This window comes from Symsagittifera roscoffensis, chromosome 1, assembly GCF_963678635.1.
Source record: "Symsagittifera roscoffensis chromosome 1, txSymRosc1.1, whole genome shotgun sequence".
Taxonomy (NCBI): Eukaryota; Metazoa; Xenacoelomorpha; order Acoela; family Convolutidae; genus Symsagittifera; species Symsagittifera roscoffensis.
The window spans coordinates 15,195,036-15,215,061 of NC_087062.1; the positions used below are offsets into that span (position 1 = coordinate 15,195,036).

Sequence of the window (20,026 nt, forward strand, 5' to 3'; positions counted from 1 at the left end):
TAAAATATCGAAAATGTTTCATTTACTAAATCAGCTATTGATTTCGTGATATGCTCGCCTATTCTCCTAAAATCAATCTCACAAAAATTCAACTTTTTACAGAAATCTCATTGTTAACAGGTTCTGGATTGCTTTCTAATAACAGTAGTGGGCAGCCTGCACCGAAATAACCAAATGAGCGAATATGCCGATGCTTTTTGTCCCGTTTTTGCTGTTCATGTTCCGACGGTCTACGACTACGAGGTGTGTGCAAAATTAAAATCCTGCAGTCGTTATACAAATAGAGAAAGTCTTAATATAGAAATAGTCATATATTAAAATGACCTTTTTTATTGGTTCTGTGCAAGTACACAGAGATAAGTGCTGCAAGTCTGGTAGTTTTTTAACTTCTTCTATTATCTAAGAAAATTTGTTGAGAATTTTTTTCTACGATGAAATGTTCTGCAAGCTCTTGGTAATGCGAAAATTGTTTCGAGGTTGTTAGTAGACAAGTGAATTAGGATCGCTCGTATACAACTCCTTGTTTCAGGGCAACATAGCAAGGGCTTTTGGTTTCAAAATGGTGGATGCACTTGAAAATGAAATGGTAGATGTTTGCGTAATGGACAGAAATCACATCATTAGGTAAGTTTTTGCTGTTTTTACTTATAAATTGCAAAAAAAAAACTCAGAAATGTACTTAATGATCAACTAATTTTGCTGAACTATCTACGTGAGAATATTCTCCCCTTTTACTATTTTGATATTAATCTGAAAAGTAGAAAACGAAAACCCTCTGTTTTAAGGTACACTTGCCAAAGTAGCCTTGCGTTGACGTCAATTTCTGACGACCTCTACCGAATCATAAACGCCAACGTGAAAGAAACTGTTCCCGAACTTGATTTGGAGGAGAGTGATGAAAACTATATCAAAGATCGGGATTTCCATAGGAAGAGTCTAGTTCAAAAGCTCATGAAAACATCACTTTCTATTGATGACACTGATCTAATTCAAATTTCAGAGCTTTTTCGATATTATTTTTAAAGAGATTTAAAAGAAAACCATTATTTTTTGAAGTGTTATTGCATTTAATTGCTTCCGACAGGCAGACGTTGCGCTCAATTTTTATGCTATCTAAATTTAGATTTTCAGGGGTTGCGCTTAATAAGTTGTACAAATTTGTCTGGAAACGCTTCGTCAATTATCGGAAATTTTCATTGTAGCCGATAAACGATTCAAAATTCGAAAATTTGAACAGCTTACATTTTTTGGTTTTGTTAGTAATTTTACGCAAACTTTTTCTTCTCAAAAATCATGCGAATAATTTAAACTGTACCGTATTAAAACTGAAATTTTCAGTACTTTTTGTCTGATACTAAAATAAATATATTTTTTAGGAAAAACAAAAATATTACGCGGATGAGAAGCAGAATCAGACACACAAACCAATACAATTTGAGAATTACAGCTCAGAATTGCTTCAAAATGCAGAAAATCATCAAGAAAATGCTGCTGGACAACAACCGAAAGTTAACGGAATTCAAGATAAGTGTATTTTACTCTCAGAATTATACAAAATGTACGCGGCAGAGAATCATCCGACCGATTTACTCTCATGGAGTTTTCACTTCTTCAATCAGCTTTCGTTGCTGAACAGATCGGGATATTGGACGGGTGGTTACAATTCAACGAAAAAGAAGACCATTGAAAAGAAAACCAAAGCAACGCAGTCCGAGTTATTTTACGCAGCAGAGATATACCAAACTGCAGAAGTAAATTTTTGTTAATTTTTTTGAATTGAGTTTTTATTGCACGACACGTTTCCAGTTGTGTTGTTCAATTCATAAAAGCGTAACCTTTTTGTGTGGTCACTCAGAAATCTTCAGATTTTTCACCGCCCATCGACCCGTCGGTGTTTTTTATGACATATGTTTTTGGACTAAAAAACTTGTCTCTTTTCTGAACACAACTTCAGTGCAAATGTATATAAGACTTAAGTGTATAGTGAACGCGTGTAAAAGCAGCGATATTCTGAATGAATAGCATTTCAAAAATATCTCCAAAAAACAGTTCAGCATTTTTTTTAACCAATAAAGGATCAAGTTAACATCCCTCAAGCCTTGGGGGATGTTAACTTGGTTCTAAGTTTGGATTTTTCAGCCAATCAGAGTTGAGCATTTTAAATGCAGCGCTTAGCAAATTTAATTCAAATTAAGCGATGGGGTGGAGGCTCTTAACTTGGTCTATTTTTTTGACGGGGGGGGGGGGGAGGGAGGGGGCGGATTATGTTAACTTGGTCTCCGATAAATTTGTTTTTTTTTGCATAAACACTCGTATTGTTGACTTTTTGACTAACACTTTTTTACAGTAAATTTACTTCCTCTTGAATAATTATTAGAAGTTTTTTAGGAAACATCTGTAATCAAGCTGGATCTCTTGGATAGAAGGTGTTTGGATTCGAGAACACGCAATAAAGCGAGAGGATCTTCGATGCCCCCGATACGAACAAAAAGAGAGCAACAGACGCGCACCAGAAAAGACGGAGTAGTGTATCCATTCAATGACTTCAGAGAATGTTCAAACTACAAAGAACTTGTCCGTTTTAAACAGAAGTTAATGTCATCAGGTTTGAATCTCCTCTTGAAAAGCCAACCCACTTTCCTAGGAAATAGAAGAAAAAACAGATCTTCTTCTTTCTGTTCCTTCTATGTTTGTAAATTTGATTGACTGAATTTAGAGCGAATATCCTAGTTGACCTTTTCCTCCCAACCGGCGCAAATGTATAATAGACTTCATCTTTAGCGCTTTTTTGCAAAAAGGGATAAACGGAAAACGTTGATCAACATGGTATTTTAAAAACCTGTAAAACCGATGACGCAATCTCAAAAGTTTTGATGTTGAAAAAAAAAAGATTTTATAAATATGATTTTTGTATTTTAGAAAGATTTAGTGACTATGTCGAGATTACAAGAGCTGAGAAACTATGGACCAGAATGAACCTCCCTGCTAAAGACTGGAAAGTAATAGAGGCTCACTTTGACAATCGGATATCTCGCAGAGTCTTTTTTCTCGAGCTGATTTCATTCGCAATGCATGCACTGTTTCTAGAATTCAGAACTGCACTTAAGGTTGCAATTTCTATTTTATCGGATGAAAAAGATGAAAAAAGCAAAAATTTGGACCGAAAAACTTTCATTTATGTTATCAACATCATGACGCAAGAGGATACTTATTGGACGGTTATTAGCAAGGCGAGCTTGTTGAAATCAGTTCAAGAGGTGTGTAGAAAGCATGAAGGAAAAATAAGTATATTATTTCCCATTTTAGTTAAAGCCACTGACTTCACAAAAAGTATTTAATATTTTTAATTGAAATGAAATTCTTTAAAATCTTTTATATGAACTTATACGAAAAACTAACGGTTGAACTAACTGGGCTTTGATATTTAGTAAACTTGCAAATATCGTTTATCAAAATGAAAATTTGTTGTTTATCTTAGATTAACATTCGAGATGTGGACGACCTGATATTTCCAACAAACGGGATTTTAGCGTCAACCGTGGCCAAAGATCTGAAAGCAAGTTCGATAGTGAGCCTTCAAGCAATCCGATAGAAGATTTACAACCATTTTAACGAAACCCGAACTTTTCATAATTAGAATTTCGCAAAATCTTACAATTTGCACAAATAGATAACTATATTTGGAACCAAAGATCTACACGCGAAAAACGACGGTAGCTGATTATGTATTTTTAGTTAAAGATAAACACATTACTGAATAATTACACATTACCCAGTCACACTGAATAATTCTTAATAATTAACCTTTATTGTGCAAATACGTTGGTTATAATGGCTGACATAAAAAATGAAAGTTTTTTAAGTAAGTCTCCGTCAAAAATTGTTCGGCTGGTTCAATCACACACTGTTAATCACCTGTGATCCTTAAGGGTTCAAAGTCTGACAACAAGGTTGCTCGTATACCAAGACAAAGCCCTGAATGTTTCGACTGAATTCAATTGGTAACAAAAAGTTGTTTGTAAAGAGAAAATTAAAAACCTTAAATTTTGGTCAATACCAAACGTCAAATTTGAAAATTTTAGCTGTACAAAATTAGTACGACCGATTGATTAGCTTGCTTCAATTCAAATTGAAACAATTTTGCAGTGCGAGGTAACTCACCACGTATAAATAAATTGCGTCGCGCTTTCTGCATCATGAAAATAATCATCAAAGTGCTCATAAAATAGTCAAACTTTTTTCAAATTAGCGCTTTTCAAATTGCCAGAATTTAGAAAGAATATTTGAAGATAATCAATCCTTTTACAGGTGAATTCATTTGTGAAACTTTTTGATGAAATTTATATTTTCGAATCCTAAAATTGACTGAAAAAGAACACTCCATTCATAAAACTTTCGCTTCACTGGAAAGAATTTATATATACGCTGAAATCTTTTTCTTGTACTAAATTTTATTCCGATTTTCCAAAATACTGACAAAATTTCTGAGTTAGGTTAAATATTTTCGCTGGTAGTTCTGACATTTTTTTTTTTTGAATCATTTGACAAATATTGTTGTCCTGAGCTCAAGTATTAAAAAATTTTCGGCCGTGATTATTTTTTTAGTAATGTTACGAGGATTTAAAGGTTGGGACAATTAACAAGCAGTACATTTCGTGCTGTAAACGCGTAAGCAGACATGTCATTTGTTTTAGAAAATGTTCCAAATTGAAATGAGGCTTGCCATTTTTACTGTTCAATACTTCGTTTTTGTTAAAGTTATCACTTTGTTTTTTACATAGCGGGTAAAATCATTTTTTTTAAATGTGAACTCCCTTTCAATAGACCTTAAAATGCACTGGTACCACTCAAAGTTTCAACTTCAATAGACCATAAACTGTTTTTGGAACACTCCAGTTTTCGCCATGATACGTGATGTCTTGTTAGTTTTACTTCTGAAATTTTGATTAGTGATACAAAATAGCAGTCATATTTTAGGCTTTAGTTAGCAGCAAACAAAAAACAATGGAAATGACCAAACAGTATGGTCAGTTATACCTCAAACCCTGTAAAAATGCATAAATCATAGGCTGCAATGATTAAATTAACAATGTGGACTTCAGAGACATTAGTTCATAAATAAAAAATATATCATTTACGTATCAAATTTGGGCAAATTGATTTGTCAATCGGGTTCTCTCTATAATTTTTTGAGCGTTAAAAAAATCGAAGCTTTAGTGTGTCTACAATTCATTAAACGCCGTACTACTTCGTTTGGTTTTTTTTTTAAATTACTGTTAAATAAAATTGTTGGAACCCAAAAGAATAAACATTTTTTTTCTCAAACTAAAAAGATTCTGGACATAACAATGCAATTAAAGGTAATTTGATTTTTCCCAGATTGGTTTTGATTACTCAATGAAATACGCAGCAGCCCAACAATTTTTCATGTAAAATTTTTTTATGAGTTAGAAGCAATTTAAAGGAAATTTTTCAGACAATATCTCCATTTTGTTGAGCTAAAGTGAAACGCTTATTTATGGGCTAGTTTTCCGCCCCAAAAATCAAGAAAAAAACCTTGCAAGCGAGTCTTCCAGGTGTTATACTCGCTCATTATAGCTAATTTTATGCGAAGATTTTTGAAGCAATATTTTTTTGAAGGTTTTCAATAATCTAAAATTGTTAACGCCCTGATTTTTTTCCCAAACGATTTTTATCTGGATTGACAGAAAACGCTGGCCATAATTTTAACACCATAGTTTTTATTTAGCTCCTAGCCGCTGAGATTGATTTTTAATACCTTTACTTGTTGTTTGAAATAACTCTACTTTTCAAAGACATAACTTTCACTTTTTAAAGACATAAAATATATATTTGTATGACTAGCTTTTGATTGGTATTCCAGGTAGTCTGTTTTCAAATTTAACAATTTTATGTCTCAAATTTTCCAAACAGCACACAGAGAACAGTTTTATGCCTCAAAAATCTCAGAAATTTGATTCGATGGATCGCATAACGACAACGAGCGAGAATTTTCTAAATCAAAGCAGGAAATTATCCAAAACAACTTAATCTTTCTACGAAATCTTTGAAAAAATTTGAAAGGTCGCGATATTTCTTTTTGTCAAGATTTTTAGTGTATTCCCGTCGATCTTTACCAATCTTCAAAATTCTGGACACTATCTTGCCAAGATCAAGAAGTTTTCAAAGGTTCATCAAGATTGCAAAGATTTTGGACAAAGGCAAAGCTTACTTTTAGGTAGCCTCCATGTTCGTCGTCGTGTCCGTAGTTCCTCTCGCCCGTCTCGTTTAACTTGAGTTTGTTGGCTCTTAGTCCGAAGTAGTACAGCTGTAGATTCAAGTCCTTTTCCTGCAGTTTCTTCACCTCTCCTTTCTCAAATGAATTGAATAGCGAGTAAACAGGACAGTCTTCTATTTCTGAAACATTTCTCAAATTAATTGCCGGCTTGTGAGATGAAGTGTTGGTTGAGTGAAAAAACTCTTAAGGCATCATAAACACTTTGAAAAATGTAACACCTACATTAAATTCATCTGAAAAGACAGGATTTATAATTTTACAACCATTTAAAAACAATTGAAGCACTCGTATTCTAAAGCACTGGTTTCTAATTCAACAAGTTTCAAAAGTGAGCACGGTATCGCAAAACTAAAAGAAATTTTGAAACCAAACATCTCTTTTTTAGGCTAGATGTCACAAACAAAATTAAAAATTTTGAAACTATGCCAAGTAAATTTGCTACAAATTTTATTATTAAGCACTTGGTTTATTTTGGGTGCATCTGTAAGTCCGGAAGTGAAGAAAGCATCACTCGATGGACACAATGAACATCGAAAGAATGCAGGACTCGATCTATTCGAATGGAGAGCTGGACTGGGCAAGTTTGAACCATTTTTAAAACTGAAACCTGGCGAAACCCCTTACAGTCGCACATTGAGAACCTACTTGCTCTGTTTTCTTCCCCCAACCTGCTTGCGATTTTTTACAACTACGTTTTTTTTTGGGTGGAGGGGGGAGGAGGAAAAAGAGCCTCTGCTAAACCCAAAAATTGATGCTTATGTAAGACCGGGGAATAAAAAGAGCGAAAAAGGTGAAATTGTGGTGCCGCGAGAAACATGAAATCCGATGAATAAATGTTTCAATTATAATAACATTCGCAGACATGCTAGACTAAAGTGCAGACGGATTCATATCTTTTTTGCTACAAACTTTTTCAGGAAAACAACCAATATGTGAACCAATGTTTTGGTTAAAAATGATCAAATAAAAATAATAAATTAAGTTTTGATCGCAAATCTTACCACCACGCGCAATCTACAGTACATAATTTATTTCTCATTCAGTGATACCAAAATCTTAGAAACAACCGAATTGCTTCAATTCAAATCAGAATGATTCAGTTCGCCGTGCATTTTACGCTGTAATAGAATAAATACGCGCAATTATTACAGGGTAATCAACGCAAAAAAACGATATAAATAAAGAATTAACGGTATAAATAACGCTCTAGTTTTATCCAAAATTAGCCAAATTGATACTTTTTAATTTAAAAACTCAGTTTCACCAAAACAGTCGCATGTGTAAAATTGTTTTTAAAAAGTTGAGACCACAGTACTTTCATCAATATCTTTCAAATAGCATAGAATAGAAAGTCTCGCCAATAATGGTTTGTAAAAAACCGAAAAAGGACTGAAAAAAAAAACACAAAACATAAATATTTCCTCACTTTCTCAGACAGTTTTTAACATTAGCCAAGCCTTATAGCGGATGATTTTCTTGTCAAAAAAATATTAATTTTAACTAAATGTGGCTTCTGCATTAATCAATTATGGCTCAACGTGAAACTTTCCAATACATTTTTTGAAACAACCTTTCCCATACACCATGTCAAAAGAAATGTAACTTATTTTTCATCTAGTAAACGTTTTTTTTGGAATAATTATTATACCTCATTTCCCTCAGGAGTGACTTCTGAAACAGGTCAAATCAGTGCATCCGCTACCGATTTTTAGAAAATTAGCACGATTGACTGACGTCGTTCTACTAGGTTCTCTGATTACTGCTATATGTTTACCTTAAAACTATAGACGTTTGTTTTTACCAGGCGACAGAGCAACAAAGTATTCAAAAAAGTTGGGAGAAGAAGGAGAATGCAAAAAACTTTCGCACTCTGAAAACCGTAAGTATTTTCTTTGATATCCAGGCCAACAATTTGTCATTTTTATATAGTTAAATAGGAGCACCAGCTGGTGCTGAGCAAGTTCAAGTATCGCAGAAAAGTAAAAAGACGCTATATAAATTTGAAAAAATATATAAAAAGAAAATTTTACATTGGAATTTTTTTCTCTCAAAAGTCTCACAGGCGGATAGAAGGAATAAACTGATTTTAATATCCCAAGTAAACTAAAATGTGTAATTCCAGTAAAGTTTTTGCTATCGTTAAATGTGCACAGTTAAATGTTTCCCATGTCCAGCTATGCTTTAGTTCCTTCCGACTTTTTGAGAGGCTGTAAAAAACGGAAACGAAGCGAGTTTAATTGGTTCGACGTCTCAGCGTCGATCAACTCTACTTGATAAAGTTTGATTAGTTTTGCGTTTAGCAAGAGTATTGCAATAGGATATCAGTCTTTTTTCCTGTTAAAATCTTTTTGCTCTTAACTTAACAATGTTTAATTAATGTATCAACCTTCATCTAATAATTTTGAATGATTGGTGTAGAATTAATGCACATTATCGGGCAAACATTGCCCGGCAACTATTTTTTGTCTGCTTATGTTATGCCGCGTACTTTCTCAATTTTAATTTTTTTGTGATTTGAGCAATTTTACTGTAACAGAAGATCAATTTTATTTTTTCCTGCAAATTGAAAATTTACCAGCTCTGATTTGGTATAATTCCTGTATTAATCATTTGTTTGGTTCTTGCCATTTTTTTTGCACAGGTGGTTTCTATTACTTTATTTTAATGTCACTGCTAATTTTTGCGTCGTCTGAAAGATTAAAACATACTTTTAATTTTGTGTGAGAATAAGAGAAAGAAAGTTTAAAATTTCGAGCTTCAGGCAAATTTCGAGCTTCGAGCTTCAGCTTCAAATTTGTGAAAAGCTCCAGGCATATAAACATTCAAGGCTTTTCGGATACGAGCAGCCTTGTTGTTCCGACTTTCGATACGAAAGTAACGGAATATTTGTGCTCGGGGTGGGTTTTTTTTTCTTCAGACAAATTTCGACTTTTTAACTAGCCATTTTTGACGAAATTTTTTTTATATCATTCGAAAGGAATTGTTGTCCTGAGCTCAAATTTGAAAAGATATTTCACCTGGAATCATTTTTCGTAAAGTTACAGGGGTTTAAAGATTGCCATTTTGGCCAATTTGGGACAATTAACGCGCGATGTATTTCGCGCTAGTAATGCGTAAGCGGAGAGGTAATCCGTCGTAGAAATCGTTCCAAATTGGTTAAAAGAAGCTTATTTGCCATAATTGGTTCGTAGCAAGGAGCGAAAACTATCCTTTTATAGTTTATATGGCGTGTGGGGGATGATTTTCATAAAAAATTTCAAATTTTGGAAATTTTTTTTTTTTCATTTTGTTTTATTTCATTGAATTTTTGAATGTTATTACTGCTCCATAAATCTTAAAAGACAGTCGGAACATACAGGGCTTCGCCCTGATACGAGCAGTCTTGTTTTGCTTTATAACCACTTGGTAAATTTTGTCTATTTGGTAGTTTAAAAGTCACAAATTTGCTGTTTGACATATTTTTCTCACATGGATTTCAATTCGAGACAAACTTTGGTTCCTCAATTCGTTCAAATTGACTTGATAAACGAATCAAAGTGAATTGAGGGCGTATTTATCACATTTACTCAGTTCAGTAAAAAATATTTCACAGGGGAGAATATCGGTGAGAACTTATATGCGACTAGTCAGGGAGACCAAGGGGGCGAAGCGATAGCAAAGATGGCCGTTGAGGCTTGGTACTCTGAAACCAAGTTCTTTTCCTACCCTGGAGATGATAGTTACGACACGTGCGACGGAGGAGATAAATTTTCAGAATATGGTCACCTTACACAGGTGTGTTGCTTTTCTTACTTTGGGTAAAGTTTCCCCAGAAAAAATTGATAGTTTCATTTATTTAGTTTAATCATTTTGGGATAGTTTTGGCTAAAAAGTTGTGGTTGTTCGTGCGCGCTCCTTCCTCAAGCTATTAAGTAACGTGTACTAGTTTCAAATATTTTTTAAGCTTAGTTTGTCAAAAAGGGTTTTGTATTAAAATGCTTTCAAAGGGGACGACTCGGTAACTTCGACAGCGACCTTTGAACAATTTGTTATTAATGCTCAAGTTTACCCATTCTTCTTTTAGTAAAAGCACTAATTCATTAAAATCATTGAACGTGCATTTTTTAGGAGTTTGCATTGGGCAAACGCTCGTCTCTCAAAATTAATAGAAACAATTTAATTTACTTAAATTAATTTTAAAAAATTAATTGCTTAAGAGATATCTTTTTCTTTAATATTTACTTCGCAATAAAAGTGTGATAGGAAAAATTTTTATACTACTTGAACAACGAGTCTTGCTTACAACTATTTCTGTTTTATTTACTTTTTGAGGAAAAGGTCAACTTTTCTTTAATGTCAAATTTTTTTCTTCGTTTAATCGTTTCGGCTATTGGCGACGTGATTAGTTTTAAGATGATGTGGCAGAAAAGTGGAGAACTTGGCTGCGCAGAATATGTCTGCCCAGATAGTGGTTGGGCCATTTTTACCTGCAACTATTCCCCGGCTGGCAACACGCAGGGGGAGAAAATGTTTCCTGAGTCCAACTTCAAGAAGTTATGCGAGGCCGAACCGGGAGTGTGGACCACTTGCAAAGAGTCAGTGTTTTGTAGTATCTCGGTATTTTACAGTTAATTGTTAATTGGGCCAACTTCGAATAAAGTGACGGAGTATACGTGCTCGGGACAGTTTTATCCCAGACGAAATTCGACTTTTTATTAACAATTTTCCATCAAAATTTTTTATTCAGTCTTATCTCAAAATTAGAGCAACATTTCACCGACAATCTTTTTTTCACCAATTTTACCCAGGTTTGAAAAAAAAAATCAAATTGAATAGATGCAAAATTATTTTTCAATTTACTAATTTTCATTGAAACGATCGTTTCAGGAACCTTGTCACAGAGGGCTGTAAAATGGGCCGAGGCCAGATGACGGATGGTACGTTGATTTAATCCGAACTTACACGAATAAAAAAATTGACCTTTCGAAGGCGGGGATCATAAATTGAGGCGAGTAAAGGATTTCTAGAATGAGCGCATTTTCAAAAAAATTGCATTTTTTTGTGACACGCAAATGAATAAAAAAACTTCTTTGTTCGATCACAATACACAAAGTTGCGTTAGATTTAGAAAACTTCTAACTTGTAATGTAGTTCGTTACTACTTCGTGAATATGTATTTTTAACTACTTTAAGTTGAAATTTTTTTGGTTGTTCGAGGTAGTTCTTTTAATGGTAGTTTTCACGGTTTCAAGGTTAATTTCCAGGAACTTAAGCAAAAAAAACTCACAAATGAAATGATTTTTTTCTCGTTTCATCTCAGTAGTTTTTTTCAGGAAAAAAATGGATAAAAAAGATTAATTTTAAGAATTTTTGATATCTTTGATACTTATGTGACCTTAGTAGTATGCAAATAGTGCGTTAGGATCGGGGGGGGGGGGGGGTTGTCATACCTGGATGACCATTAGGTATAAATCATAATGGTCACCATGTATTAAATGATCAGCAATGGTCACCATGTAATAATCCTAATTGTCACCATGTATAATTTTATAACTAATGGTCACTATGTAATAATCCTAATTGTCACCATGAATAATTTTATACCTAATAGTCCTCATGTAAAACTTCGGTATATTAATGAGTATTCCCACTGAACGTTGTGGAAACGGGAATGGAATTAAGTTTTGGTCGGTGCATGTTTTCCCTTCTAAAGTTTGAGGGTATTGGCTTGTTTACATGTAAAATGACCTTATATACCTATTATATGCGACCAAACTATATAGTATATAGGAAAGCACAAGATTTTGGCAGCGTAGCTTAACTGTTGGCTGCGGTGAACGATTTCCTTCAAAAATGCATGTTTTATTGCTGAATCTCGAAGAAAGCAAAATTTGTCAAGTGCGGCGGCCGCCACCTCTATTTAGGCAAAAATTATTAATCAATTTGACCGAAATAAGAATGACAAATTTCAGCCAAATGAAGGTAAAAACAAAGTTCAGCCAAATGAAGGTAAAAACAAAGAAAAATTACGTAACACTGAAAACTCTAAAATAAGGAAATTGGCTTAAAAGTTTCGACATTTCCATTTTCCGTGTCTACAGGAGACTGAAAAAAGGTCTAAAATTTATGACAAAAGCTTTGATTTTATAGAAAGGTTGAAAGAGCTAATAAGTTGAAGTGGGTAAAGATCTGGAAAAACGAGAACACTGATGAAAGCCAAAAGTGCCCATTAATTTTGCTGCAGCCATTTCTAAGACTTGCATATACCACTTTTTATAATAAAAAGGAAACAATTTTTGGGGCTTCTAGAAAACGTTTAGTATTTCCTATTAACTTTTTTGTGCTAACAGAAATTGTGAAAATATTCATCAGAGCGGACCTAGAAACTTGGGGAAAACTGTTATTTGTGTGCCAATATATACGACAGAACAGAGTGACCATCGAATCAAGCAGGTGAAAACTTATTTGCGACTTTTAAGGAAAGCAGTTATTCAAATTAGAGCAAATTCAATCGGGAAAGACTGAACACAAACTAAGACAAGTTATGGATACAAACTCAAAGCTTGATATGAATTCAGAGTTATAATTTGAGCATCCAAAATTTTTGATTTTTCCATTAAAAGAATATGCAATTAAATAATTTTTAATTTGATACTACAATCTAGTCAACTGTTCTCACTAACTTCTAATTTACTCAATTTGGCTTTAGAAAGAGCTTTCTATTCAAAAGTTTGAAGCGCTATCAGTTATTATCATTGATTAACCTTCTGCTCAACAAGTCAAATTTTGAGTTTTTAAATATAAATCTGATCTTTTGAATGTTTCCATGATTACGCTATTGTCTCTCAAAATACGGTGGATTTTTGACCAAAATATTCGATTATTCATCTGCAACTAATTGTGTTATCAAGAGTTCAACCTTTCTTTCAATATATGCTTGAGGTGATCACTACTAGCAGTATCAAAACAGTTCGCATCATGAAATTTCTTCTCATTTTTGCATCGATATTTGTCTTCTCTATTAACAAAACATGTCTTCGAAAAACGGTTAGTTGTTTGAAATTTTAAGATAAAAAATCAAGCCTTATCATCAACACTCTACCTGAATCTTCGGATTCCGTCAGGATGATAGCTGTTTCACACTAAACAACGCTTTCACACCAATTTGGCTACAGCAGTTTCCGAAAACTTGTAAGTGCCATTTTGTAGTTTCAATGCATTTCGATAAACGTCAATTATGTTGTGTTATCTTAAGCTAGAACGACTAACAAAGACATGTTTAATTTGACAATAAAAAGTTTGTTAGACAGTTTTACTTTGAGGAATTAAAATTTTGAGCCTCAATGCAGAAAGACTTGCTATTCATTTCAAAGAAAAAAGGCGTAAGCATTTTGTGCTATTTCATAAAAAGCTCTATCGACTAAATAAATCTTGAATTTAAAAAAGTGGTACTGACTTTTTATCTGATTACACAATTGCTTCACTTCTGTGGGTTTATAACTTTGATTCAAAATTATGATTTTTCAAATGAAACCCATTGAAAATTTGTGGTTTTTAGAGATTGATCAATCATCCTTCAAATATACAGTACCTGTCACTGAGACTTTGCTCGCTTACCGTCTTCAGCTCTACCAGCCGCATGTCTGCACGATCAATGATTTTCCTCAAAAAACCATAAATTTTTTCTAATAAGTTTCTTATCGTAACATCTATGAGTAACAGTTCATCAAACACTTTGAACTCCATGCTGTCTCCAATTGGACTTGTTGTTTGATGCTTCCATCGACAAAATTTTGTGAAAACTTGAAAACTGATCTTTCTTGTTACAATTTTGAAATATTTTTCATAATCATTGACTGCAGATAAATAGAAATTATCAATGCAACAAATGCAACTTTTTCAAAGTGAAATGTTCATAATGAGGATACCTGGAAGATCAAATATTTCACGGAAAACTTTTTTAAAAAATTATCAAATTGTTTTGCAAATCAAGAAAATGAAAAAAAACTGTCATTATAGTGTCTGGTTGATTATTCTAGAATATTCGAGAAACTTAAGAAGAAAGATAAGAAAGATTTGGATTGAGTTACATATATACTTTTATATGAAATAAAATAAACGATTACAATTAAACTCAAACATATATACCCCACCAAACATATAAAGCTGCATACTTGTAAAGATAAAAAACATAAACACATTTTCATAGGTTGCAAACTTAAATGCATACTCACAAAAAACAGTCATGCGTGTTTTTTTAAAAACATACGTTTATTCATACACAATTAAATACTTATATAAGGTTAATAATGCAAACTTATATTCAAAAACAATAACGTACACACTTACTGAATACAAACATACATACATGTATACATAAGTACAAATTTACATAAACACATACATACATGCATACATAGATACATACATACAAACTTACATGTATACATACATATATAAAGTTACTTAGAGACATTCATACAACCATACGTACAAAATTACATACATATATGCAAAAATACTTCTAAACATACAAACATTCACAAAAGAAGTCTTACATAAAGGTATGAATACAAACGTACATAGTTTTATACATAAGAAGAAGGCAAATAAACTACCATACAAACATAAATTTTTCATACTTGCTTACATGCTTTTAAACCTGCAACCAATTATACAAAAACTTTGCTTTTACACATGCAAAGAGTTTGACTTAATATTTCTGCTGACCTTTACAATAGAACCACATTTAAACACACAAACCAGCTTAATTTCACTTCACACTTTCAAGACGAATATATACACACATTCAGAAAAAAAGAGTCAGGCATTAGAGACTGGCATTCATAAGTCTTTACATACAATCATATAAACGTGCCTTTCTTACTCATATACGAAAATGCATAAGTACTTACCTACAAACAGACATGGTTCGTACTATACAAGCATGCTACGACTCATGTGTACACACTTTCCTTTTAAACAGGCATGAAACTTCAATCATAAGTTTGTACAATTTGAAAACAAGCAAATTTTAAAATATTTTTAAACTGAAAAATATACATTGATACAAAATAATTGCTGGTCTTCATTCACTCAATCAAGCGGACATGCATTCAAGATTTCTTACTTTCATAAAAACATACAAATATACATTTGAAAACATACAAACTTCTAAATACTCAAATGAATACACACAAATAGTATATGCATACTTGATTAAGTACATTTATACGTGCAAAAAATTGTACACTTTTACATAGATACATACAGTTTACATAAATAGACACACACGCAAGTTTTGCTTACATACATGCAAAAATTTCACTTATTAGGTCTGCTGACCTTTAAAATACAAGCACATGTAAACACACAAACCAACTTGCATTCACTTCACACTTTCAAGACAAATTTATACACACATTCAGACAAATAGAATCACGCATTACAGACTGGCATTCATATGTCTTTACATAAAATCATATAAACGTGCCTTTCATACTCATATACGAATATGTATAAGTACTTGCCTACAAAAAGACATGGAATGTACTTTACAAGCATGCAACTACTCACGTGTACACACTTTCCGTTTCAACAGACATAAAACTTCAATCATAAGTTTGTACAATTTGCAAACCAGCTAACTTTTAAAAGCTTTGAAACTGAAAAACATACATTGATACAAAATAATTGCTGGTCTTCATTCACTCAATCAAGCGGACTGGCATTCGAGAATTCTTATTTACATAAAAACATACAAATATACATAACTTCTAAATACTCAAATGAATACACACAAATAGTATGTGCATACATGATTAATTACATTTATACATGCAAAAAAATGTACACTTTTTCATAGATACATACAGTTTACATAAATAGACACACACGCAAGTTTTGTTTACTTACATGCAAAGATTTTACTTATTAGTTCTGCTGACCTTTGAAATACAAACACCTGTAAACACACAAACCAACTTGCATTCACTTCACACATTCAGACAAAAAGAATCACGCATTACAGACTGGCATTCAAACGTCTTTACATACAATCATATAACCGTGCCTTTCATACTGATATACGAATATGCAGAAATACTTGCCTAAAAACATACATTGGTTGAAAAAATATGCTTGTATTCATTCACTCAATCAAGCGGACATGCAGTCAAGAGTTCTTACTTACATAAAAACATACAAATTTACATAACTTCTAAATACTCAAATGAGTACACACAAACAGTATGTACATACATGATTAATTACATTTATACATGCAAAAAGTTGTGCACTTTTACATAGATACATACAGTTTACATATATACACACATACGCAAAGCATATGTGCGTACATATATACTATGCTTATAGTATCTTGTCTAACTTTCAAGAAAAACTAGAAACATTAGTAAAATTCAAGTTGGGTTATAGTTACTCTTCTAGTTACAATTGTTTTGGTTTACACGCACATAAGGAAACAAATTGTACTCATACTTACAAACACATCAACTTGCATACATACACGCATACAAAAAAAGTATTTTTTCTTGCATTTGTTTATAGATTACTAGAAATATTCACACAAAAATATTTTCATTGCGTTTTACGTATGAATATATTCAAATACAGTCAAACCTACATACACACTTTGATTTTGACAATGCAAACGTCGCAAGCAGAGATTTGCAAAGAAATGCCAGCTTTCAGCCAACTCATCTACACCATTTAGCAATGTTGTTCATCTTTGAAAAAATAAAAAAGGGCGATAAACAATTTTTTAATATGTCTGTTGATCTCCCAAATGAATTTTCCAACGGTATGAAACTTCAACTCAAAATTGACCAGTGATTCATGAGAAGCGCTTTTAGTGGTCAGAAGAAAAAACCGAGGCTTACTAACTTGCATAACACGGGAAAATTCCAAAACAAATTATTGAAAGTTTTTTGTTGGACGGTCCGAATAGAGTTTTTTGATATATAGAAAAATGATTTCAAGTAATTATTTAGTTTTGTACAGAAAATTTAGGACAGTGGAAATTTTGGTTCGAAAGAAAAAATAGCCATTGTTCTAAGAATTGTTATCTTTTTAAAAAAACACTGTTTTTTATTCATTTGTTAGTTCTGTAGTTTGATATATCTTCAGTTGACGATTAAGCTGCAGGTTTAACCGTGCACCAAATTACATTGACTAGAGTTCCACATTATGTTGTTTTCTCGCTAAACCATCAAAACTTTTTTTTGTTTAAAAAAATATATTTGGTTCTGAAAAAGCTATTTAATACAGGTTCAACTGTTCTTTTTTTTTTCATCTGTTCCCGTCGTATTTATGCAATATCGATATTTTGAGCTATAGTATCTTAGAAAATAATATTTTAACTATGATAAAATTAACGGTAAAGGGTATGTTTTAGAGAAAACAAAAGTTGTTCTAAGCTGATGTTCAGCTCATTTTTTCAGTAATAAGGAAAACTTTCAGTAATTTTTAAATTTGTGCAAAACAAACAACCCAATCTTCTTTTGCGATTTTGAACTTTCTAGAACGATTGTTTTCTAGACATGATTCTAAATGAAACACAAGTTTTTTATAATTTTAAAGAATTAGGAGCAAAAAAAACTTTTGTTCTTTTTGTTTTATTTAATTTGGATTACAAAACAAACAGCTAAACATTAATAAACTCAACTTAACTATCCAATTATCATTATTTGAATTTAATTTTTGTCTAATAAGGAAAGAAAATCTCCAGGAGCAGTCTTGTCAAAAATAATACGTTCTTGAGCGGAATCAGTCAAAACTTACACATACAGTTTTTTAAGGTTTTGCGGTAACGGAGAGCAAACATTGAATTGAAACGGGTAAAATTATGAATCAAATGATGAAAGCACGCGTCTGCAGAGGCGTTGTTATTGCGCTAAAAACAGAACAAGTCTGATCATGAATTGGAAATGAAATAGCTGATAAATGCTTTGTTTTGTATAATCAAGACCACATCTTTTGTAACTTTTGATAGTAATTTTATCGACTCTTCTTCAAATTGAACACTTTCGGACAAGTATTAAAACGCAGCATAGTTTTGGTTTCTTTTTCATATCTTGTATTCAGCGGCTAATCTAAATGAACACATAAGTTTCTTTATGTCTGATTGAGATTTATGATTGGGTATAGACGTCAGTCCACAACCAGAAAGTTTTTCAAAAAGAAACCCTTTACATTTTAACCTGATTTAGTCTTACCAGAATTCGTTCATCTGCTGGGAAACTCATCCAATTTGGCTACGCTGTGTATGATCTATCACTGGCTGATAAGCGAATGGTTCGAATAAACTTGAATTTATGTACATAAGTCCGTGTTTGATTTTTTACGCGTGTTTATCGGTATGTGTAATTGTTAATTTTTATGTATATATGTTCAGAAGTGTAACAATAGCTAAGAATTAAGCCGCAAATCAAATTCAATGTAGCTTTAGTTCCAGATTAGTCGAGATTTTCTAGAACATTTTACTAGGTGTTGTATCTGTACTATGTTCAACCAGATACTACAAAGTAATATAATTATGTGTAAATTGTGTGCATTGCATGATCGATATTTACGTGCTTTACGGTTTGATTGTATTGGAAATGTTATATCAGAAAAGATGTACAAGCAGGTTGTTCCAAAACATTTTCGACTAAATTTAGGATAAATAATTGTAATTGAAAATAAAATTTGATGTCAAAATCAATCCAACTTCTTCTTTTTACTTCTCTTCATTATTCTAGATTGTTTCACCAGATGCTAAGTGGGTACAGATTATCAATCAAATTTGGATACGTAAAATTAGTGCGTGTAGATAGGCATTTTAATCAGTTTTTATTTGTAAATGTAAGCACGATTAATGTCTACTTTGTATGTTTTTGGTTAAATACATTTGTTTATAATGATTCATATGTATAAAGTTACTTATGCGATCAAAAGTATGCCATCAAAAGTATGCCATCTTTTAAATAGAAAAACAGTTCATCTCATACTTTTTTGCTGCTCTTGATTTCTGAATAGTTCACCACATACTAAAAATTACCAGATACAAAATTAAAACGTATTTTTACGGCTACATAGACATATAGTGTGTGATATAGTTTTACCAAACTTATCATTAGTTTCTTAACCTGTAAAATAATCCTGCTCTATGTTGATAATCTGGCCACACTTTGGTCTTACTGTTGTTGTCAATATCAATTTTGCTTAAAATTTAATCTGTTAAACAAGGCTAGATTTTATATACATGCCCTTCATTAGCAGGTTTTAATTTTTTTTTTCAGTTTTTTTTTATCTTTGATAAATCAGATGACTGCACGTTTCGCCCAAAATTCACACATAAGCTGCAGTTGTTAACTTAAATGCAATCTTTTTTTGTGAAGTTTTGCCACATATACTTTCAAAAAATTGTACTCAATTATCTATCTATCAAATTAACATTTTTTAAATTCGCTCGATAATCCTTAAATTTCTCTGTTCCAATCTTGACCTAGCCTCATTCGATAAAACAGTGTTTTTATTGTTGGGATGATAGTTAAGCCATACCGACTACACCAGTGAGGGGCACTCTGAGGAGAGTAGCGACGAGCAACGCCTCTCACTGGTGTACTCGGTATGGCTTAACTATCATCCAACAATAAAAACACTGTTTTACCGAATGAGGCTAGGTCAAGATTTGAACAGAAAAATTTAAAGATTATCGAGCGAATTTAAAAAATGTTAATTTGATAG

General features: G+C 32.4%; 2 protein-coding genes across 2 annotated transcripts in view; one reads left to right on the top strand and one right to left on the bottom strand.

The window, feature by feature from the left end:
- Positions 1 to 20,026, bottom strand: part of LOC134854869 (dual specificity tyrosine-phosphorylation-regulated kinase 4-like) — a 63,543-nt gene that overhangs the window by 14,562 nt on the left and 28,955 nt on the right. The window contains exon 3 of the mRNA XM_063871231.1: positions 6,233 to 6,417. Coding sequence (XP_063727301.1) covers positions 6,233 to 6,417 — 185 coding nt within the window. The remainder of the gene's footprint in view (positions 1 to 6,232; positions 6,418 to 20,026) is intronic.
- LOC134854977 (uncharacterized) overlaps positions 9,840 to 20,026 on the top strand; it is a 16,153-nt gene continuing 5,966 nt past the window's right edge. Inside the window, exons 1-3 of the mRNA XM_063871360.1 lie at positions 9,840 to 10,072; positions 10,691 to 10,872; positions 11,165 to 11,214. Coding sequence (XP_063727430.1) covers positions 9,959 to 10,072; positions 10,691 to 10,872; positions 11,165 to 11,214 — 346 coding nt within the window. The 5' untranslated portion in view covers positions 9,840 to 9,958. The remainder of the gene's footprint in view (positions 10,073 to 10,690; positions 10,873 to 11,164; positions 11,215 to 20,026) is intronic.